This window comes from Netta rufina (genome assembly GCF_964035555.1).
Source record: "Netta rufina genome assembly, chromosome: 1".
NCBI lineage: Eukaryota > Metazoa > Chordata > Aves > Anseriformes > Anatidae > Netta > Netta rufina.
This window is the reverse complement of record NC_140123.1, coordinates 104,004,896-104,029,085: the sequence shown is the minus strand read 5'-3', so window position 1 is coordinate 104,029,085 and position 24,190 is coordinate 104,004,896. Positions and strand designations below refer to the sequence as shown.

The 24,190-nt window shown below is 36.6% G+C and overlaps 1 protein-coding gene across 1 annotated transcript in view; it reads left to right on the top strand.

Annotated features, from left to right (window-relative positions):
- SCAF4 (SR-related CTD associated factor 4) overlaps positions 1-24,190 on the top strand; it is a 45,313-nt gene that overhangs the window by 7,010 nt on the left and 14,113 nt on the right. The window contains exons 2-16 of the mRNA XM_084298815.1: positions 5,142-5,225; positions 5,856-5,900; positions 7,244-7,405; positions 9,426-9,561; positions 12,060-12,199; positions 12,758-12,934; positions 13,247-13,347; positions 15,073-15,181; positions 15,517-15,684; positions 16,853-16,938; positions 17,546-17,736; positions 19,885-19,985; positions 21,006-21,119; positions 21,817-21,973; positions 23,443-23,597. Coding sequence (XP_084154941.1) covers positions 5,142-5,225; positions 5,856-5,900; positions 7,244-7,405; positions 9,426-9,561; positions 12,060-12,199; positions 12,758-12,934; positions 13,247-13,347; positions 15,073-15,181; positions 15,517-15,684; positions 16,853-16,938; positions 17,546-17,736; positions 19,885-19,985; positions 21,006-21,119; positions 21,817-21,973; positions 23,443-23,597 — 1,926 coding nt within the window. The remainder of the gene's footprint in view (positions 1-5,141; positions 5,226-5,855; positions 5,901-7,243; positions 7,406-9,425; positions 9,562-12,059; positions 12,200-12,757; positions 12,935-13,246; positions 13,348-15,072; positions 15,182-15,516; positions 15,685-16,852; positions 16,939-17,545; positions 17,737-19,884; positions 19,986-21,005; positions 21,120-21,816; positions 21,974-23,442; positions 23,598-24,190) is intronic.

Below are 24,190 nucleotides of genomic sequence, written 5' to 3'. Positions count from 1 at the left end.
TCGAAAGACATTAATGGTCAAATAGCAGAAATTAGTAACTTGGTTTTTGGAAGACTATTTTGAGCAACCTGATCAAATGGGAGGTGTCCCTGCCCATGGCAGACGGGTTGGAATCAGATGGTTTTTAAGGTCCTTCCCAACCCAAACTGTCCCTAGGCCATCATCCTGTTCCTTCTCGCATTCCCTACGTCTCCTGCTGCACCTCACCCTATACCTTCGGTATGAACCGGAGCGGGTTGGACAGTCTGAGTTGGAAGGCCCTGTTAGTTTGCTCAGTTCTGCCACATGTTTTCCAGTACTTCTGCATTTTACATTGATCTGGGGGGACGTTTACTGGCTCGCCCTTTAAACAGCGTGCAGAACAGGTCATCGCCTTTTTACTCTCCACTGAGCTTTAAGGAGCGGCTCTTTTTTCTGTTATTTAGTCGCATTTATTAGTCTGAAAATGAGCAGGTGATTTTCCTTCCTCTGAGATTCCTGGCTTGAGAGGTATTTTATCCTGTACATTCATACTGTTATGGGAAGTGTGCAGAAATATTCTTGAATATTTTGTACTGTGGTTTGAGTTTAGTAGGCTCTTCATTCTTTTTTTTTGGTAGTACATGGGTTGATACAGAGCAACAAAGAAAAGATCCGTTAAAAACATGGTGCTTTTAAAAACGTGCTGCCACAGCACACAGACTGTCGGTTACACAGAGGGAGGTTCCAGAAACGTTTGCAAATTCTTAAATTGAATGGTGTCCTAAGCCAGAGCTTGTGTACAACAACCGAGCATTTTTTCCATACTACTTTCAACAGGTAAGATGGTTTTAACTGACACAGGGAACTTTTCTAAAGACCTTTGATGATGACCTTGATAGCACTTTGTGGCTAAGCCCTTTTGTTAGTTACTCTACGTTGTTTTTCCCTTGTCTGTGAAAAGATCCACACAGATGGCAGGATACAATTCTTCTTAAACTACTGAAATTTGTAAAAGTAAACAAAAATACAAGTCTTGAGTAGTTCTTGGGTTTATTAAAAGAAGGTTTCACTTCATTTCTTCTCCCTTGCTGACTCTTGCCCTGTTGTGCCCCCCATCCTTGGCAGTGGGATACCCATTTGACTCCTGATTGCCAGGTGAGCTGTCTGGGGTCAGTAGCCTCTGCTTGTTCCTTTGAACAGCAGTGTCACTGTACAGGGAAGGAAGGCAGGGAGCAGCTACGAGCTGTTTCTTTTCCCCAAACATGCGGTTATGGTTGGTAGGAATGCGGTGGTGAGAGCAGCAAGTCATTTCCGAGCAGGTCACAGGCTCTGCTGTTGGAGGCAGCCTGCTGGAAGTGCCCTAAAAGCTAAGCTTTCGCACCTAGGCTGCTTCTTGAATTGCTCGTAGTGCACTTTGAGGAATTAGATGTTGCAGTATTCTTGGAAAAAGACACCTCTGAAAATACTCTTTTTTTTTTTTCTTTTTTTGGCATATATTGGTTCTGGGAACGTGTATGAAAAAGGATTTAAGTCTAGTTGAACATAATACTGAGCAATTTCCCTTTCTGACAGAAAAATCACAAGGAACTAGTAAGGCTGTTTAAATTTTAGGTTTATCCTTCTTTACAACACCGTTTTGACACGTGCAACTATTATAGTGAGAATTAAGTAAAAGCCAGGTTTAAAACACTTATTTGGTAATCTAAAATCATAAGAAAATCCAAAAGGCGAGGAAGGTTTGGTGTGCCATTCAAAAAGCTAGCTGTGTGTGAAGAGAGAGCAGAGTATGTATGCAAGCGTGTGTGTATGTGTGTTTAGGTATAAAACTATTTTCATCTTAATCTGATAGGTGTTTCAGCTGTAGTTCATCCTGGGCTGTCTTCTCTGGAAATATCTGCCTGTACTGACCTCATTGCTTTTACTGTGTTTTTGTTGCTCTTGCCCAGAGTGCTGTCTGTAACAGCAAATGAACAATTTGCAGTCATCTGCTCAGTCCTGTTCTCCCAAAGCTTCTGTTTATTCCTGCCTTATTAGCCTCAGCTCCAGCCTCTCGTGTCCTTTAATTAATGCCTTCTTGAAGCTACCATGTTGTTTATTGCATCCTCCCTGGCTACTTCACTGCATCTAGCTGGTTTCCCTTCTTCCTGCCCTCCAGCACTTCTGTGCTCCTTGCGTTTTTTTCCCCCAGTTGTAACATCATTCTTGGGATACCTTTTCAGACACCATTTTTTTTCCTTTTTTTTTTCTTTCCCTCTTTTCTGCATCTTGTTTATTGTCATGTCCTGCTACGAGCTCTCCCAGTTTCCTGGTTCTCTCCTGTGGTGTTCCTGAAGAAGGAGTGCTGAAGTGCTGCTTTCACACTGGCTTCTTTGTTCTGGGAACAGGGGCTGCCTCCTTTTTCTGCAGGGCTGGTTGCTTCGTGGTGCGTAAGGGAAAGGATATGGAGTGCCGGTCTTAAAATGTTGGCTCCTTTTTCTCCTGCTCCACCTCATTTTTCAAGCCTTCTGGTGGTCTGTTTGTGGGTGTTGGGTTCTTTGTTAGTTTTGTTTTTCATTGCATCTTGAAACAGATTTTCCATAGTTTTAATGTAAGCATTGGCTTTGTTCATCTTGAGCCTTTGCACTTATTCTATAGAAAATTATAATTCAGAATTGAAATTAAAACGCAGACACCTCTCTCCTTCTGTCTTTTATCAGACAGATTTTATTTGGCCATATTGTGATTTGTCAGCAAGCAGAGATGTTAGCTGAAGTGTGTCTTACAGCTTGAATGGTTTTAAAATGAAATATTCTGGCACTGGAGCTTGCCTTTTATGGAGATTTGTAACGAAAAGCCATGGTTATGACTTGGTGTTGGTGTTGGAAAGGATATCTGGCTACCGCTCTCTTGAAGGACAATTTTTCTTCATTCCTATCTCTTGGATTAGGAATACAATTAAAAATATACATACATATATTCCTGCTTACCCTTTATGTTTGATTGGTGTCAAGCTTTCATTTTGAACTGCTGAATTAATACGTTGTCAGTTTACTTGCCTTCAAAAAATTGGCTGTAATTTTTTTTTGCCTTCTGCATAAACACACTTTTTTTTTCCTTTAACTGAGACAACAGGTAAATCTGCGTAAGTTGGTCACTTCAAAAATATCTCAAAACTTTAAATTCATAGAAAAATAAGGGCGATTTATAAATGACTTCTTGCTTTTCATTGCACTGTCAAACGAAGATATTCTGCACTTTGTTCTGTGGCAGGCAATTCATTACATTTTTGACTAGTATTCAAGGGTTTTAGTTTTCCTTTATTTCATTGTGACAAACAAAACCACTGATGTAATGCAAAACTTTCTTCTGTGATTTGTGGGGAAAAATTCAAGGTAAAAATGATTGTGTAGGAAATATTGAAGATCTGTTCCTTGCATCACAAAAAACGTGACAATATGAGGATTCTTTCTGCATTTAGTAAGCCATGACTTAGGTTTAAGCTCAATTAAATTAAGCAAACTAAGTTCATGGGAAGAGTAGAAAATAGTATTTAGTGGGCTGAGAGCACCTAAGTATGAGGTGTGATTAGGAAGGAGGAGTTAAGAAGTAGTACTGGAACATCCTGGCTTCTGTTTCTGCCTGGAAGATGGGAAAGAAGATTGGAGAAAACTGTTCTGACACGCCAACGTGGATTGTGCTTCCAGGTCTGCAGACGAGCAGGGTAGAAGCAGTCACAGTACGCCATAAAACCACAGCGTAGCATATGGTGTAGTTTCAGCACTCGGCTATTTTTACGATGGGAAATTACAACAGCAGCTTATGGAGTACATGGAGTTCAGTGTAGATCCAGAGTAGGCAGGCTGGGCTGGGAAATGGTGAAAGGTGCACAGTATTTTGGTGTCATATGTGTGCGTGTGCAGCACATGCTGCTGGTGCCTGACTGTAGGACTGGTGTTGAAAAACAGCCCTTCCAAAATCTCTTATCTCCCTGTTCTCGTTAAAAACTCTACACGCAGCAAATTAGAGTAAGAAAATTACGCCATTGAGATGGTGCTGGGGACCTGAGGAGAACACGGTGCTCTTTCCTCGGCTCTGTGGTGCCAGCTGGGACAGTTCTACATCCAGGTTTTAGTTTCTTTCAGTTTCTGAAATGTTCGTGCTTCCAGTGTCATGGAAGTGTCACTGGAAGACCAAGTGGTGTTTTTTTTCTCAATGCCTATACTGAAAACTTTGTGAGACCATTTTGTAATAAAATTTCTCATGTGAGATGCAAGTCACACTGATGCCATTTGTGAATATGAAGTGCTTTCAGTGAATTTAGACTTGAAAAAAATAACAACTTGGATCCTGCATTACTAGAAATTCATTTTTGTGCTTAACTTTCTTAACAGACCAGCACTTGGGGTTCTTAAATTCTGGTAGGATTACAGCTTTTTGATATACTGTACCTGGGCTATGCTTAAAGAACCTAGGGTATAATTATTCTTTAAGTCCAGCTCACAGAGTGCCACAAATTGCCATCTCTGTTACGACTAGTCGCTTCTGAAAGCTTTGTCCTTCAGGATCTAACTTTTCCACTGGGCAGCATTAGGATGGAGAACAGTGCAGTGGATTCTACAGAACAGCTGCTGCAGTTAATTTTAATAATAATATGGGATGTTTGTAGCAAACCAAGTGTCTTCGTTAAAGACATTAGCAATGTCTATATATATAGCAGGATAATTTGAAAACTTAGCATTGATTTAATGGCCTTGATGGATGAAAGTTGGCATGCTTCTATGCAAATTGTTTTAAGATTATATCAGTCTAGCTATCTGTAGGGATGTCCTAACATTTCTATTTTTTAAGGAGACATTCAGGCTAATTTAAATCAAGACACAGTTAATTGATTTATATTGCTTCTGTAAAAAAGTTCCTATACTGTAAGCAGGTACCTGTTTTTAGACGTAAGTGGGACTTTGACCAGTGGGCCTTATCTTGCAAATTGCTGAATATGGGCTACTTCACAAGGAAGACAGCTTTGAACATTGCCTAGAAAGATCTGCTTGGTAGTCTTGTTGTTTCAAAGGCCAACCAGCGTTGCAGTGATACGTAACGTGGAACATCTGTAATCAATCAGTTGTCTGAAATGTTGTCTTTTTGGGTAACAGCTTAAACTTCATAACACATTTTTAATATTTGTTTGTGTTTTTTCTCTTCAGCTCTTTTCATTGATGGAGATGAAACCTCCTATTTCCCGAGCAAAAATGATTCTCATCACAAAAGCTGCCATTAAAGCTATTAAGGTAAGGTACAATAGCCTAAAAATAAAACCATAACAGTAGCAATGTGTTATTGTTTTACTTCTAAGCAAATGCATCTCCAGACTTCCCAGTCTTAGCTTCATGGATGTTTTATTCTAGCTGGCATTAAGAAACAAGTGGGTGGTGAGCATCATCTTCTGGTTTTAGACTAGTAGCATAATGCCAGCTTCATTTTTTTGAATCATTGCTTTTTAATGCCACCCACTCTAGTGTTATGATTTCTGTGTAATAAAACTTTAAATGTTGCAGCATGCAACTGAGTCGTAACATATTAAAACATACTGAACTCGCTTGTAAAGTAAATCAGAAAAGTTCTCACTAATACTCAAAAAGCAGGATGTCTTTTGTGTACATATTGAAACACTTCTGTAGAAAGGATGGCTTGTGTCTGTCTGTTCTCCCTGTGAATTTTTTTCTCCATTAGCTATAGAGCTTGATTAATTCTAACATGCTTCTTTCTCGAATGTGATTTCAGTATTTTATTTGTAGTCCTTCCTAAATGATAGTAAGCACAGAGTTAAAACGTTTCTAAAATGGTGTCACTGTCAAGTAGTTGATAAATTATTTGTATTAATTGTATGTATTAATGTATTAATTGTATTTATTTTTCAGCTCTACAAACACGTTGTCCAGATTGTAGAGAAGTTTATCAAAAAGGTAATTTAAAAAAAAAAAAAAAAACTTGTCTGCATCTGTTACTCCATATTATTAATAATGCTGGTAAATATCCAAAAAGGCTACTGTTATTCAGGGATTGACGGAAGCAATTCATTTTTTTTAGGGTTTTATAGGTTTTATATGTTTTGATATCTCTTTGAGTATATAATCTCCTCGTTTGAATCTTCCATACTACATTAGGAAGAGGAAGAAAAAAAGTATTGTAAAACTCCCCCCTTCTCCAATCACCAACTAGGGAGGAAACTAACAATGCTGAACTTGAAACTGATTTTCACTGGTAAAAATAATGCATATTTTAGGAAATACAATTTTTATACTTGCCTAGGCATGTAGAACAACAGGCTAGAATGTAATGATTCACTGAAAGGAAACTCGCATACTGCCTAACATAAGTTCCCCTGAGTGAACAGAAAAAATACTTTTTCATTTGTGGAAGAGAAGAACTTGCAGTTCTTTTGCAAGTTGCTTTAAATACCAGAACATAGAGTTAGTTGATGGAAGAAGTCCAGAGCGTTTGAGTGTAAGGTAGCTTGACAACACAATTGTGACAGTCTGTACAGGAAAGTAGTAGATCTGTTGTTTTCAAGCTAAAGATGCTTTAAAAGCAGAGATAGGGAAGGTGAAGGCTGCTTCAAGCTAGGCAGGCATATTTTACTCTGTTCCAAATGTTAAAGCATTTTTTTCCTTCTGTCTCGATTTCTATCAACAAAAGTAAAGCATTGAAAGGATTCTACCTAAGCATGATACAAAAGTCTTTTCTGTATGCACGCACAGCTGTAACTTGTGTTTCTATAAAAATGTTAGCACCCCATTTTTCCAACTTAATGAAAATAACAATAACTTTTTACACAATGTAGTATATAAATTGAAAGTTTTTTCAGATTAAGATTCTTAATGATGCATAATACCAACTTCTTTCAGTACAGTAAAATAGAGTCTATATCTTTTTGTAGAAATTTGTATGTGAACATGATATTACAGTTCACTTTTTGTTGTCTTTAACAACTATTACTGTTGAATCTATTTAAATACTTGTTTTCATTTAAAAAAAAATCTGCAGAAGAACGTTTTTTTGGTGGTGCTGCCATAAACATTAGATCTGTGATCAGTTTGAAATTCATCATTCTGTTTGCTTTTATACCATACATGATCTACATAGACTGAAGCCTGTATGGTTTTAGAAACAAATGGTAATTGCGTTGACGTGTTTTTTTTTCCCTACCTTAATATACTAAGTGTAGATTCCTTGTAGGGAACTGAGGTGAATGCATGCCATCTTCTTAGTATCACTGGCTAAAGGACATTTTTTTGTGTGTTTTCAGTGCAAACCAGAATATAAAGTCCCTGGATTGTATGTTATTGACTCTATTGTTCGTCAGTCTCGTCACCAGTTTGGAACGGACAAGGATGTCTTTGGGCCAAGATTCTCTAAAAATATTACTGCCACATTCCAGTATTTGTATCTCTGTCCGTCTGAAGACAAGGTACAGCTATGATTTCTTGTGTTGTTGTGAATTGATAAGTGTTCTTGTGACATTTATATTTACAGGAAAGCTAATTTGGTGATTCTCTATGTCCTTGTAGTGCCTATTTATTATATGAGATGGTAAAACATGACGAGAAAGATTGTCAATGGCAATAGTTAAATGGAAGTTCTAAGTTATACCCCCCAAAAAAAACATTTTGCCTAAATTCATCACTTTTGCTCTGTGTATGCAGACACACGAACGTTGTGAGTGTGTGTGACTATGCCAAAACTTTTCTTCTTAGTGTGGAGGGTGGTGTCTCCCACGGAAAGGTGTTGTAGAAGTGCCAGAGTTGTAGCAAGTGATGGTTCTGCTCCTAGACCTTTCCTAATAAAATGACTATCTTTATTTCTGCAGTCTTGACACATCCCGCATTTGAGAATTTAATTGCTTCTCTCCATTGTGAAGACTTATTTAAGGCCTCAGTTTTCTTAGTTTATCCTTAGTTTCTTAATGGTCCCAGTTGCTACCAACAGAAGATGGCTTTTATGCCCTCTGTTGGAACACATTCAAAAGGCTGCCGGGATAAGTGCATTTTAGGAGTTGCCAGTTGGTTTGCAGAAAATTGCTTACTCACTGCAACACTAAGAGCAAAATATTCTTTTTCTAAGTGACTTTTTTCTAACTTCCTACCTAAGCTGTTGAAATGTTTTGATACTCTGTTTTCTAGGATGGAAACTGAAGACCTTTAGACTGAGTCTGATACTCTGAAACTTGATGCGTGAATGTCTAGAACCTAAACAAAAAATGACCTGTAGATGCAGAATAACCATGGCTGATATCAAAAGTGAATAATATCTGTATTTTTAATAGCCTTTTCGTAAGATTATTGTGGGATTGAAATTACTACGTGATTTTCAAGCCTTTCAGAGAGATAGAATAGTTGAGGCCAGAAATGCTGCTGTTCTGAAGTTTAACTATTCTTCAGTCCAAAATTTTGTACAAAAATAGCCATTCCAAGTTTCTGTCTAATTGATACCATTGTAGAAATATTTTGTTAAATTCTTCAATCATTTAGCTTATGACAGTACCAGTGGATTTCTATGGGTGTATGTAACTGAACACAGTAAGACATTTGACTGTTGAAACAAGAACAGAATCAACTCATTCTTGGAAGCTGCGTTAGAACTGAGAAGTACTTAAAATGTATGTGTGTAAGTCAGATGACTAAGTATATAAAAAGGATGGGTATGCCAAGATTAAATATAACGTTTATTCTGATTTCTACCTGTTTGTATGTTATACCTGAAGCAGCACATCTAGTTAGGTATTATTGATTAACGCTAGGGTAAAGAAAGACTACGTTCCAGCTTGTTCCTTAAGGTTTATTTTTTTATTAAAAAAAAAAAAAAAAAAGAACAAGCTTAAAATAACAGCTGTCAGTCAGAGGTTCTAATTTAATCTTCCTTCAGTGATCAGTTAGAGAATTTTCCACCCGCTTTCCTGATCTTTTGAATGCTGATAGAGATGAGTTTTCTGGTGCCAACATAAAATTGGTTGGGTTATTTGAAAAAATGTCAGTCTTCACTAACTTTGAAACTTTGTTCTAGTATTTTATGGTCTGATTGCCCCTCTCTCCACCGGGCTTTTCTAGCTCATCTTCATTTTCTGTCTTGTAACATTTGTTGCTTGTTTCACTCCTTTATGACTGTCTGTGAAGAAATGGTAGTGGGGCTGATGTGACTTCTGCTGCTGCTGTTTATCAAACTGGATTTTGTGATGGGCTAGAACAGCTTTAGAAAAATGGCACAAGGGGATAATAAGTTGGCAGGTTGTATCTTTGCTATATGCAAGGTCTTGCTGACCTGTGTGACAACACAGAGGGTTAGTTAAAAGGTATGCCCAATTCTGCTGAACTACTGGACTGATCAACCCTTTCTTCTCAACATTAAAAAAAAAAAAAAAAAAAAAGATGAATTTGGAGTTTGTGAATTAGGGAAGCTGTATTTAGCGTTGATGTCTGCTTTTGTTTCGACAGAGTAAAATAGTCCGTGTCCTGAACCTTTGGCAGAAAAATGGTGTTTTTAAAATTGAGATCATTCAACCCCTTCTGGATATGGCAGCGGGAACTAGTACTGCTGCTCCAATGACAGAAAATGCTACTAATAATGAAGGTATGAATGACATCATGGCTTTTGCTACCTCTTTTAGAAAGGTGAATGGTGTTAGAAACATTCGTGCTTTCACGTTAAAGTGCTACTAGTAGTTTCAATAGGAATGTATTAATAAAAATTCAACTTTGCTGTCACAACTATGTGGGCCAGCTGTAGTCCGTACTGATACTGTACTTTAGAAGTTATCAGGATGTGAATGATCATTTTCAAAATACCCCAAGTCAATACTGTGTGAATGCATATGGATACACACGTTTTCCATAAAGATGACTTAATGTTCACTCTTAAAATAATCTTTTCTTTAGTCTGAAATATTTTTCTGTTGCTTCTTAGTTTTATAATTCTCATGTCCCTTTTTCTTAATGTTAGAATCATGCCATAAAGCATGATGTTCAACATAAGAGCTTACACTGAATCATCTTAATGTCTGAAAGCAATAGCTGTTAATCTCTTTCAGTGAGAAACCCCGAAACATTTTATGCTGGTGTTTCAAATCCAAATTCCTGAACAGTAAATTTAAGACTGGTGGTAGGCTTTTACATGGACTACTGGTAGAAAACCACTGACCTAAAGAGTAAAGTAATGACTGTCTTCTCACAGTATTTTCACTGACCTATTTTATGCCACATAAAAAGCTGGTAGTGAGGTTACTGAATTGTGGAAGAACAGATGCTTACCACAAATCCCTCTTTCTCTGGGGGACCTTCTTTTTGAGTTTCTGTATTTCAGTCTTAGGTTTTGTAACCTCCGTATTTGCTGCACTAGTATATGTTGGAATAGGACTGACAAAAATGTAATAATGTGAATGAGGTGAGGTGGCACTCAAAATAATGATGCACAGTAGCACAAATGGAATCTTCTCCAGTCATGTTCAGGAAAATGTATCTATTGATTTTTTTATTTTTTTTTAAACATGGTGAGGTGGGGAGAGGATATTTTAGCATCTCAACTCAGATGCAGACTGATGGCTATATGGTTCCACTCAGTTATAACAGACAAGTGGCACTATTGTTCTGTCTCATTACTGGTAGCTAACAGATCGGGTGCCTTTTATATAGGTGTTCATCCTCGTTTCAGTCAGATTATTCACATGCACAAGAGGGGATAATTTGGCCCTGAAATAAACATGCTAATGATTAATAATAAATATATTAATGCATTATATGAAATAGAATCTCTTTCACTTATGCTGCGAAATCTGTTTAGCCAAAGAGATAATTTTGTTTTCTCCATTGAGCAAGCAAACATCCCTCTGAATATATAAAGGAAGTAATTTGGGAGTTAAAAGTATATTTTAAATCGATCATGGATCTTTTTGCAGAATTTTTATGTAACATCTGACTGCTGGGAAAATGTTATTCAACATTTGACTCTGCTTGCTGCTTGTCAGCACTGCAGTAGTTTAAACTGCAAACAGATGAATGGGTTTAAAGATGTTCATACCATGAAGCAAACATTTGCTTAGTTTCTCAAAAAATGTATTTTTTTTTAAACTTTATTCCATGGTACAATTTTGCAATATTCTGTTAAAATATATTTACTGAAGAAGAGTTACTTGCTCACAACATGGAGAAATTGCTGGTATTGCTGCTAATTTATGTTGTACTAGCAAAACATTTGTTAAAAGACAAAAAACATTGTAACTTAAAGCAAAGAGAATGGGAAAGCTGCGTATGTAGACAAAGCTAATAGCATGCCTTACAATGATCTCTTTAGTGGAGTTAAGTGGAAATTAAACTTTTCCTGGGAGAGTTTGTATATGGTGATTTATACAATAGGAGGATTTATCTAGCAAATGCAGGTTTGGCTTATGTCTCTGCAGAAGTGGCATGTGAACAAACCTTGCCAATGGAAAGAGATGCTTGGGAAATGATTTGTACAAACCTTTAATTATTACCAGACTTCCCAGCAAAAGTTCTGTTACTGTTAGAAAATAGTTATCAATATTTCCAAGGAATATGATTAGAAAACTCAATTTTTCTTAAAGTGAGCCATTAAATGATTTATTTAAAATAATAAATAACTCCTGAAAAAGGAGTCCAGATTTTTAGACTTCGAAAATAGAACCGGGATTTTAAGTGTATTGATGTGTATTGCTTAACGCTGTCTTGAATGGTAGTTTTGCTCTTAACTTTCCTCCAATTGTAAAAATGTAAGCATCGAGCTGTCATCTAAAATACCATGATGGACTAGCTTTCAGATAGGCTTGTCTTTTTTCTTCTTCCTTTTTCCTTTTTTTCTTTTTCTTTTCTTTTTAAATATATTTTCTTAGTGTGTCCAGTGCAGAGATACGAGCAGTGAATAGAGCAGTTAAAGGCAAAATGAATAAAATATGCAATTGGGGTATTTCAGATAGGAGTGCGGAATTGATTATTATTTTTTTTTGTTTAAATAAGCTACTGTGGATAGACAGGTGTTTCAAGGAGGTAGATGTATGCACTGATGAGTACAATTTTTTGAGTAATAAAGCTTTTTGTCCATTCCTATGGAAATTTTAGGTTCACCGCCCCCTCCGGCAAAGGTTACTTCAGAGCCCCCTCAAGTCACTGCTAATTCAGTACCGACGATGCCACAGTTGCCCAGTTCTGATGCCTTTGCAGCTGTAGCTCAGTTGTTTCAAACAACACAAGGACAGCAGGTAACTTATTGATATGTAAGATGGGGGGGGGGGGGGGATGATGGAAGAAACGTTATTGATTTGAAGCAAAATAATAATTAAAAAAAAAACAAAACCCTCCCTGAGTCTTCAATGGAAAACTTGTAAGAGCTGAGGTTAGTATTTGAATCTTCCATGACCTTTCTATCCAGAGATTATTGTATTCAGAAAAAGTCAGTTGTGTATTACTAAAGAATTAGTTCTGAATTGGTACAGTTACAACATTTCAAGACTGAATACGTAGAATGAAAATTGAATTTTATTGTTTGGTACACCCAATTAAGCAGCTGCAGTGTTGGAAGGCCTAAATACTGAAATCTTGTGATGTGCTGAATTTTGCCACTGATGTAATTTAAAAACAACTTCTGGTCTCACTGAAAATTCTCCACCTTCATAGTTCAGTCAGGTTATTGGTTGTATGCATCTGTGCTACTGGTGTTCATCCTATGCTATAGGCTGATTTGATACAAAATTTATATCCTGCAGCTCTAATAGTAATATATACAATGACATTTATTTAATACTCTGTGTTTTTTGCAGCTTCAGCAAATTCTTCAGACTTTCCAACAGCCTCAAAAACCCCAGTCACCGGTCATAGATAACACTGTGATGGCTCAGGTTCAAGCTATTACTGCTCAGTTGAAAACTACAGCATCACAACCACCAGAACAAAAAGCTGCTTTCGCGCCACCTGAGCAAAAAACATCCTTTGACAAAGTAAGTTTTCATTTGTTCCTTGTGTTTAACATCTTCAATTCAACAGGAAGCTGTTTAGTGGATAACTGAATGTCTTCCAGATGCTGGGGGGAAATGGTGCAAATTTTGTTTGTCTTCAATGTGGAGGTTGCCTTCCTGTTTTTATAGACTTTGCATTTTCTGAAGCTTAATAAAACTGATCTTGGACAGCTTAGTTCATTTCATTTTTTTTCCTGCTTCTAACCTTTTCTTTAACTCTAGAGATGTTAGAATTTTGGTTTCCAGTGGTATAAAATATGGCAAAAATATTTAGCTCACTGTAATTCCTTTTAGAAGCTGCTAGACCGGTTTGACTACGATGATGAGCCAGAAGCAGTGGAAGAGTCAAAGAAAGAAGATTCAGCTCCTTCTCCTTCAGTTTCTCAGCCAGCTTTGTAAGTGTTTTTTTTTTTTTTTTTAAATCAGAATAACCATGTTAACCAGTTAAACCCTGTTTTGTTATTAAAAAAAATCTTTAGGTTATAAAGCTTATTAAAATTTCAGGTTACTTCAGTGGTTAACTGTTACAGTCCAAAGTTAAAATGTCGTTAACTTCTGTTTTTTTTATACCCTGGTGATTCAGTGTGGGTTTGGCATGTTGCATCATTGATTGAAGAGCGCATTTAGCGGGAAAGCTCAGTTTTGATTTCAAGATGAGTTCTGTATTTTTATTGCACTGCTGAGCGTGTCAGGGCATTGTTAGTAAGCAGCTGGATTGTTTGCTGGCCGGGGAAAAGATGATTTAATAAACAAAGTTTTATTTATTAGCTATTAGAAGTGAATTGGCTTTGAAGCTTCAAAATCTCAAAGATTAAATACCCGTGCAAACTAACTCGGACTCCTCTTTCCCTTTTGCTATGAATTCTGATAAAGTCTTAAATTACATGATCACATACTAGTTTTTTCCACAGGACCTCTCTCTCATTCAGTGCACAGTCTGGAAGGTGCTCAATACCTGGGTTAGTCGATATTTCCTGTTTTCCCTGCTTCAATATGTGGCCCCATGTCTTATTTTCTTTATATGCCATCCAAACCCTGCTCTGAAAAACAAAATCACTAACTTTGTCATCAGCTTTCTTAGTGTGTTTTATCACTTTAATGTTCCACAAATATTAATTAGTTAATTAAAATATTTTTTAAGTAAATTGGTAGTATTTTACCTGTAATACAGATGGGAACTCTTGAAGTACAGAAAGATGAGGTAGGTCAAATATATCCACTGTTTCTATATGCCCAACTGTTAATTGTTGGACTAGGCTTTCGAGCTTGTTTATATTCTGATTGTAGCACTTCTGAGCCTCTGTCCTTATTATCTTGTGTAAGATGCCTCTGAAAATTGGATTCCAGAAGTCTCTCCTTGAGCAAACAAAATCAGAGGTATCCTCTGAAAATCAGAGGTATTTTCAAATTTGTATGAAAAACTGATTTGTCCAGAGTCATGTAAGAATTGTATGGTGCCTGTGTTTTAAAATGGTACAAAGTTTCATTTCACATCACCATTAGATTTCTTTATCTTCTTTGAAATCCTGTTTGTTTTCTGACACAAACTGCATCCTTTAAACAGGTTCTATTAGCTGCACAGACCTCATTAATTCCCTGAGCACTGTCCATTCTGTGTGTTGAATCAGGAAGTGAATGATATCACTGTGATCCTTGTGTGATATACATATCCCTTTCTTCTCTGCCCTAAATTCCTCTCAAACGAAAAGGTGTTTGTTTGTTGTTTTTTTTCCCCCAGTAAAAGTATAGTCACTGTCTTTTGTTCCCACAAGATGAACTGGAAAAGAGTATAGTTAGCCTAAGGTGGACAACCTTCATGAAAAATTTCCATAAACTTATGGCTTTAGCAAGATAATACAAGAAAGAGGAAGGGGAAGAAAGAGGCTTTATTTTTTTTTTTCTTTGTAGCGTTTCTTTATATGTTAAAGGACTGCTCTGAACAGAGAAAAGATAAAGAAGACATTCTTTTTGTTTTCACTTTTTAGAGAGGAAATGGGATCATAATACAATTTTTCTGTCTAAATTTAAAACAAGAATGTGTAAATGTAGTACAAGTATGTCAAAGGTAAGAAAGTCTGTCTGTCTACTGACTTGTCTCACCAAAATATTACTATTTTTAGTGGATTTCCAGGAGAAGGTATACAACAGCCAGTATTTCCTCAACTCCCAAATATGGATCCTTTTCAGCAGCGAATGATGGGAATGCAACAGGATCCAATGCGCCACCAGGTAACTTCAGGGGTTTTTAGTTTCTTCCTTATCCTTTATGTCTTCTGTGTTATATACTTTCCTTTGACGGAGAAGCAAGGAAGTGACACTTCTGTTAGTGAAAAGTGAATATGGCTTAGTCCTCCAACTTTCCCAGAGAAGAGAATTTTGTTGTCTATTCTGGTTAAGCTTTGAAGAACGTGGTTTTTATTCTATAAGCATAACTGCCATACCTACTTCATTTTTCTCAGGCTTCTGGGTTTTTATTGTGACTCCAGAGCAGAGAGACAAACTTACTTCTGGAAAACCTAATGTGTTTTTCCTAACTGAAAATTTTTGTGTTTTGTTCTTGAAAGGTCCCACTTCCTCCTAATGGGCAAATGCCAGGTTTTGGTCTCCTGCCTACCCCACAGTTTCCACCAATGGCTCAGCCTGTGATACCGCCAGCAGCACCTGTGCAGCAAACCTTTCAGTCTCCTTTCCCAGTACAGAGTGAATCACACATGCAAAAACCACATCAGCAGGTGAGGACCCTTTGGAACAAATAAGTTCTTAATTTACAGTGCTTTCTAATACTTGTCTTTATCAAATGCACATAATTTGTTCCGGAGAGGAAATTTCATAACTATCTCCAGTGGTGGCTGTGAGGTTTGTTCATCTGAGAGAACGTTGGATAGCCACAGTGCCACATGATGAGTTAGGTATTTCAGGAATCTAGCAAAAACAGCATATGCATACTGTATGCTTCTGTCTGTATCAGACTTTGGATTGCATTTTCTGTCCACTGAGTTCTTGCTTCCCCTCATCATCCCTTTCCTGTCTTCATCATCCTTAAGGAATGTTTTGTTCCAAGAATTTCTAACAAGGCAATCCCGTTCTGGAGAGAAACGGTTTGAAAAAGCTAAGTTTTAAGGGCTTGGTGGACTCTGACATAGAGAAAATGGACTCGGAAGTCTGTAAAAGTTCTAAAAATTCAACATATATGTATATACCTCTCTCTTTCAGAGGTTATTGTTGGTATCGTGACTGCTAAGAAGAAATCAAAGACAAGTCTCCTTCTAAGCCTGTATTTAAAAAAAAAATAATAATTCGTACAGCAATTGAATATATTTACCTCATTTATTCCGAGAAAAATTCTAAAATGAGAAAAAGAAATGATACCCAGCTGTTGTTATGTGGTTACCTGTGATGTCTCAGGTTCTATAAATAATTTCTGCTTTCCCCTTGAAGTAAAGAGAGAATTCTCAAGATATCTTCCTAATTAGTTTGTTAGTCTTGAAGTGTATTGAATCAGTAAATTCTAACAAACGGTCTGTTCACATATTCCCTACTAGGGCCTATGAGTTTGGTCACAGAGCAGGAACCACTGACTGACTTTAATTATATTTTTTGGACATCTAAATGATGCTGAAATAAAGGAAAATGTGAAGAAACAATTTACAAGTTGAAGATGAGAATTTTGTCCAACTTATTTCTGTGTTTTCAGTGGTTGTATTAAATTAATTTACTACCAGACTATCTTCCTGTTGGCGACTTCAGTAGTGGTGAGGTTTCTGAGGAGAATGGCATTATATTTTAATTTCATGTGTGTGATTATTTAATATAATTTTAGTGCTGTTACATAATTCAGTATAAGCACAAAATGAAGCAAAATGCTTGCACCTGTAACACCAGTCAAACTTAATATTTTAGGACATGGAAGTGGAACAGCCACCTATTCAAGAAGGAAAACGACATGTTTCTGACAGCAGAAAGTCAAGATCTAGATCTGCGTCAAGGTAAATTAGTGAAACCTCTTATTTTAGTGAGGGTATATGTTATATGGAGTATTGGATCTTAACATAACTTAGGAGTATCATGTCCAAAGATTTGAAAGGGCATTCTGAGTATTGGGAAGAGCTAGGCTGATTGGAGCTCAGAGAATCCGGTTCTGTGCTGCCAAATCTACTATGGGGGTGACAATTTCTAACTGTGAGAGAGCAGAGAATACTTTAGAGGTGAGCTAATTCCTCAGACTGTTCTTGGAGTTCATTTTCAATGCCTTAGGACAGTCTTGTTACTTGTATATGTGTTGACTTTGTGGGTGCCTCACTCAGCATGCTTACTTTGCTTTGGGGGATCACTTCTCAGAAGTGCCTAGTTCTGCTGTGCAGGTTGGATTCTATTACTGCATGCTAAGACACATTTAGCAAGAGTCTCATTTTGATTTAATCTCAGGGTTACTTACAAGAAATTATAGTTCCATATATGATTCTGTGTATGGACAACACTAGTGAAACTTGGTAGTCAAAGCTGTCAAGGGCTTTAGTTGAATTCCTTCTCCTTCTGGAAGGAGTAAAAAAAAAAAAAAAAATTTTTTTTAAGTAAATTGTTGGTTTAAACTAGGTCACCTAAAAGGAGGCGTTCAAGATCAGGCTCCCGCTCTCGAAGGTCGCGTCATCGTCGATCTCGATCGCGGTCCAGAGATAGACGCCGACACTCTCCTAAGTCTCGGTCACAAGAAAGACGTGAACGTGAGAGGGAGAGAGAGCGTAGATCAAAAGGCCTTCCGCAGATCAAATCAGAAACTGTTAGTGGTAAGTTCACTTTTTCTGTTCATCACTGATAAATTGATGTAACCTTGAAATTTCTCATAGTACCATTTTTCAGATGCTCAGCATCTTCATGGTTCATACATGGATTTTTTTGTGTGCATGCGTGTGTGTTCCCAGTGTTTTCTATAAGGAATTTTAGAGTTCTGTAAAGCTGAAGGCACTATATTGTAAATACTGTGCCTAAGTAAAAGGAAATGCTAGCAAGACAAACTTAAGTATTTTAGAAAAACTGTAAATGTTGAAAAAATACACTAATTAGACTTTTTTTTTTTAACTTAAATGTTGACTAGTCCACTTACCTTTAATATATGATGTATGATGAGAATCTCCCAGAGGAAAACTCTAAATCTGATGTGTGTTAATTCTTATTTATCAAACTACCATCTTCCCAAAGAACACACCAGAGATAGCCCAGTATATTGTGACAGGAAAAAAAAAATCCAGTTGTGTAATTTTTAACTATTGTCTGCTCTTGCTATGATTCCATTTTTCATAGTACTAGAAATCAGAGTTTAAATAAGCGTCAGTTCATTGATAATGTATAATTGTAACTTCAAAGAGCAAGAAAGCTAAAACGTGAAAAAAAAAAATCAGCTGTTTTAGTTACTTTGCCTTCTCTCACTGGAGCGAAGACACTGAATGGCCTAGTACCATTTGGAATATTTCTTCTGATCTGAATCCTTCTTTCCCTCTCTAGCCCTTTTTCTTGTGTTTTGTGCTATTTGATATAATTTCCAAGTCTCAGCCAAACAAAATAGAAGTAAGCTGTACTGTGAATTATTTTCTGAGCTATTTTAAAGCTGTCAGGAATCAATTCCATCACATTTCTGTTCTTCCTTACACTAATAATAGACAGTGGGGCCCTTGGGGATAGCTTCGAGCCAGAATTATTCTGGCTGTAAGGTAGGAAAAGATAAAGATGAAACACTGTTTTTCTTTTCTTTCCTTCAAGCCATACAACATAAAGCAAATTGAGCACAAGAAGCTGAGTGCATGGCTGTGATTTTTTTTCTGATGATTCAGTGTTGTGTATCTTTCCAACCTGAAGGAGATCTTTGACCTGGAAAGCATATAGGCTAACGTCACAGCTTCTTAAAGAATGTTGGCTTTGCCTGTGTTTGCAGACAAAATGTAGTAGCTGTCTTCTAAATATTCTTGGGGGCATCAGATCATATCAAATCAATCTTTTTGTATAAAAGGGATAAAAGAGTTCTAACTAGCCCAGACCTTGTGGGTGGCAATAACAGCAGTTTAAAGAGACTGCTAAGAATTAAAATTTAATTTAAAATATCTAGTGGCAGTGGTGTAAGATAGCTTCTGCCAACATCTCTCTGATTGTCATATAATGCCTTTTATGTTAGCGATTTTGTATCAGGTAGTTGGGAAAAATAGGTGAGTACTGAATGTTGTGATAGTGCTCTTGAGGGAATGTGATACCATATGCTCATCTGCTGTTTCATTGCCTTCAAGAATGAAGCGAGGTAATCGTATTGATGACTTTTTTCCCAAAAGAAGAAGTTTGTGTCAATAACTTTTCAGTTAACCATTGAGAGAAGTGGCACTGACTAGGTTGCTAAAGATGATAAACTCACTGTAGTTTGCCACTGCATTCTGGAGGAAAATTCCACTAGTAGCATGCCTGTCACCATAAACAATCTTAATTCTCATCTTGCTAGTAAGTACCACACATAACTTGTGGTGCTGGCCCATAGTTTGGATTTCATACGTAGCAGAATTATCTTGTGAAATATCCAGTGCATGTGTAAGGGTATTTCATAGAGCAATCTTAGCAGCAAAGCATACTTTCCTTTTTGTAATTATTTGCAGAGCTTACGATCATCAGAACTCACAAGCCATTTTAACAGTAGTTAACTGGACAGCTTCTCAGCATGTGCAGTTCAGGGATTGATTCTGATGCAGGCACTGTGGTTCACTCTTAACTCAGCTCTGGGCAGGAGAAGAAAGAGGCCTTTGTCAAATACTCCTAAAGATACATTTTTTGTTGTTGTTCTGTTTCATTTGGCTTTTTCATTTTGCTGTAACTGGCTAACCTAACATGACTATTTTGCTGTTTTTGGCTTATGAAGTGTGTATTTACAAGCGCTCTTACAGACTGTTAACTCTTTGTAGTTTGTAGTACTACACTTTGGGTAGGACAACTTGACAAAAGGACTACGCAACAGGATGTTGGAAGTCTTTTGGAGGAGTTTGGCCCAATTGAGTCAATAAACGTAAGTATAAATGGTGCAGTGCAAGCCTTGCTTTCAAAAATGCTTTTCAGACTGTTCTAAGCTAGCTTTATTTTTGATACATGCAGAAGATTCAAGAGCTGTCATTTCCTTTGGTTTTGTTTTCTAATGTGCAAACTCAATTCGTTTGGCCACTTTTAGGGAAGAAAAAGAAAAAAGGGCAGTTGTTTAGCTGTTTATATATTGATGCCTCTGGGATAATTTTCTTAATTACACCCATCTTCATGCAACTCATGCTTTCTTTAGAGGGAATTGAATGAGAAAGGTTCCTGTACCTACTGAGTTCCTTGTCTGCTCCATTTTGTGGTTCATTGTAGTAATTAATAGGAGTTCAAGCTGGTGTTCTTTCTTTTGCTAGTTGCTCTTCTGTTTGTTTTAGATGTAAGCATAGAAAACCATTATTATATTGCTGTATTAAGGATACTTTATATGTAAACAAAAGCTATGTTCCAGTGGCTATGATATTTTATTTAAACAACCATAAAAGATGTGACTAATTGTCTTGCTATTCCCGAATTTTGTTAAAACATCATTGAAGCTTTTTCACAAATTCATTGAAAATAATAAAAATTATTACAAAACTGCAGGTGAAACTGAATGAAGGTGCAGATAGCAATTTGTGCTATTTGGAATAAAGTTGGGGGTATTAGTGTATCGTGTTTCTTCCAACAGATTAACTGATTCCAGTGCCGTAGCACTTCCATGTACACTACTATTTAAAAATTTTAAGGATTAAATATGCAACAGGAGCTTATATTATAACAATTAATAGAGTTAAAACCTTCCTGCATAGGAAGTTCCTTCTGATTTACTAGAATTTTTTTATTTTCAGAAGATGCTGGCTATATGAGCCCCTTAAACTAACATTCTCTTTCATATTTAATAGTCTTCTTTGAAACACCTTCTGATGTTCTAGCTTACTGTAATTTAATACTTGTATGTTGCTCATTGCTTTGTTACTGTTAGCAGAAACTATTTATTTTTTCCTTAAAATACAAACAGATGATACCGCCTAGAGGATGTGCCTATATTGTAATGGTTCACAGACAAGATGCTTATCGTGCCCTGCAAAAATTGAGCCGAGGCAACTTCAAAGTCAATCAGAAATCTATAAAGGTATTTCTTGGAAAATGTCAGGCTGTACTAAAATTACTGTAATTACTAGAATCTTTTTCATATAATCTACACTTTCTGATATTTCAAATTTTTATGTAGTCTACATTTGATTTTCCGTATATTTATGTGAATGAACATCTTTATTGATAAATATTCTTCTTGTTCTGTCATGCGATTAAAGGAACTTGTATCAGTTTCTGTGAAAGACTGTCAGTAATTGTGTATCTGAACAACAAAAATGGTGTCCTTTTAGTCATCCCAGTGGACCATAACTATGTTTTTTTGTTGCTGCTTATTTGTCTTACCATCTATAATTAAACACAGTTAGAATCCTACAAATAGTGCTAATAATTAAGGAAAAATGCATTCATTAGTGAATTTTTTCATTTTGCAGAACACTATATTAGAGAGTGGCACTGTCTTTTGAAGGAAAATAAAATTTATAGTGATGGGGGAACATTTAAAGAAAATGCCTGTATAAACTTTTACAAATTACATGCAAGAGACAAGCTAAGACATAAGAGCTAATTGTGTCTTAAAAAACTTACTTTCAGAGTGTTTTTTCCTGCTGTTTCAATTAGAGTATTCTGTTTGCTTTGTAGCTGTTTTTGGTAATGCTATTTTGTGATAACAGACCATTAAAACCATTAAAATCAAAACATTACTAACTGCATTTATTTTTTTATTTTTTCCCAAGATTGCATGGGCTTTGAATAAGGGAATAAAGCCAGATTACAAGCAGTATTGGGATGTAGAATTAGGTGTTACTTACATACCATGGGACAAAGTGAAACCTGAAGATCTTGAAAGTTTCTGTGAAGGAGGAATGCTGGACAATGAAACTCTTAGTCCAGGTAAGGTATTGCTACATCTTTAAATACTGTTAAAAATTGCCCTTTTTATTAATACACTGAATTTGGTATCTCTTTCCTGACTCTGGAATCGTTGAAATGGCTACAAAGAGCAGGATGTGTAACCAGTATATTAGACAGACTTTGTCAATTAATGACAGTCCTCAACAGGCAGGGGTTGTGCATCTGGATTATTGGCCTGGGCTAAAATTGCAGTTGTATAGCAGACAAACTGAGCTGCTCTGGGATTTGCCATTGATAGTAACCAATGTTGCAAGTGCTTGCTAGTCCCAGAGCCTGCCTGGTGGTCCACTGGTTTGTGTGAGGTCTCCCTAGCAGAGGAGCCTGCCTTTGGAGTATTTGTGTAGCAGCTGATGACAGCAACTTTGTAATTTCCATTAAAAGTGCCTTTTACTTTTCTACTTAGATCAGTTTCAGTTCCATTAGCTTTATGTTTTTCTTGACCTAACTAGAATTCTTGTTATTTTGTGTGTAAAGCAGTGAAAATAACAGGCTTCTATTTTATATTAAGAACGTATTAAGAAAATTACACCTGTTTAAAATCAGCAGCTTCAAATTAATATACAATTGCTAGCATGCTGGCTGTTGTGATTTCTAAAAGTAATACGAAATGAATGCAGTACTTAAGAAAATGAAGTTGCTTAAGGTTCCTCAAACTGGTGCTCTAGACTACTGTGTTGGCTTTAACAGTGCAACCATTGTGTGGTGTTCTGTCTCGCTCCCAAAATATTATTTCAGGATTTTGTCACTCTGTCTAACTTGCCCTAATTGGGTGGTTATTACTCTATAAATAGTAGCGTGTCTTCATCGTAATAGATATAAATAAGTAGAGTGTTTTTAAATCAAAGTCTGTCTAACTAATGCCTCTTCTCTGATCCCTTCTTACTCTTTAGCTGTCTTTTCTCAAGAAGTTCTGACAGACAATAGGGCCGTATTTCTTTTCTAAAATGACCTAAGCTGTATTTGATGTTTTCATTTTTCCATTTTGCTCTAATTGTTCATTATTGTATTCTCCTTTTCCTTTGTTCAAGACTTGAAAATGCATTTTTTTCAGAAATGAATTCGCAAATCATTAAAAAAAAAAAAGGCTTGATTCTTGCCATAGAATAATGGAATCTGTTGAAATTGTCCCAAAAAAGCCTTACTGTTTTTGCTATAGATAACATCAAAATCCCAGACATATAAATGCTCTGAGTGCAAAGAGTTGTTAAATGACTAATGAAAGGAATAAACCTGCTTGCCATTTGTCAGTGATTTGTTGTAACTGTTCAAAGACATTGGATTTTTTTTTTCAGAAATACATGTAAATGTTTCTTAGCTCTGCGTGCTTCTCATCTGAAAAAATGCTTTAATTATCTCGTTCTTGTAAACATCACATAGTACATGGCTTTTAAATGGCTTGACTACTTGTCCACTTCTTCTGAACTGATTCACGTATAACTTATTTGCAGAGTGGAAGGGGATTCCCAAGAAGTCTGAAAATGAAGTAGCTCAAAATGGAGGTGCAGAAGCTACACATAACGAACCAGTGTCACCTATACCTAAAGCTTTACCTGTTCCAATTCCCGTTCCCATGCCTGCACCAATTACAGTACCTCCTCCACAGGTGAGAGTTGCTTCGCACTTGCTCTGAATATCTGAACAAAAACGTAATTTAGATAATTATTTACTATGGCAATACATAAATTAAATAGAAGGGAGAAAATACAGTGAATAACTAGTTGATCTTGTGCACATGTTTGTTGTGTTGTTGTCCCCGCTTAAATGTGCTCTTGTTAGCAGGCTGGCTGTGCTGACATCTTATGTAGATAACTGTTAAATAACTAGATACAATTTGCACCTGAAATCCACTAGTTAATCTTCTTTACCTAGATGATCAATACAGTCAAATAGACTCTTCCTTTTCTGCTAAGTTGCAGTGGCAATGGAAGGCTTGAAAAACTTAACGTGATCCAAACCCTAATGTTTTTTTTGCGCCCAGCAGGAGCAGAGCATCTGGTTTGGGTTCCTTGAAAAAGGATGTAGTTTGCATGTACCAGGACAGCCCTGGGAATTGAATCAGCACGTAGTTCACAGGAATGATGGACAGTTTGCTCCAAAACTTCACTGCTGCTTTAATGCTAATGTGGCAGACACATACGCTCCTTACACTGTTGGAAATATTTATTGTAGGGCTGCACTTCAAATACCTGAATTTCA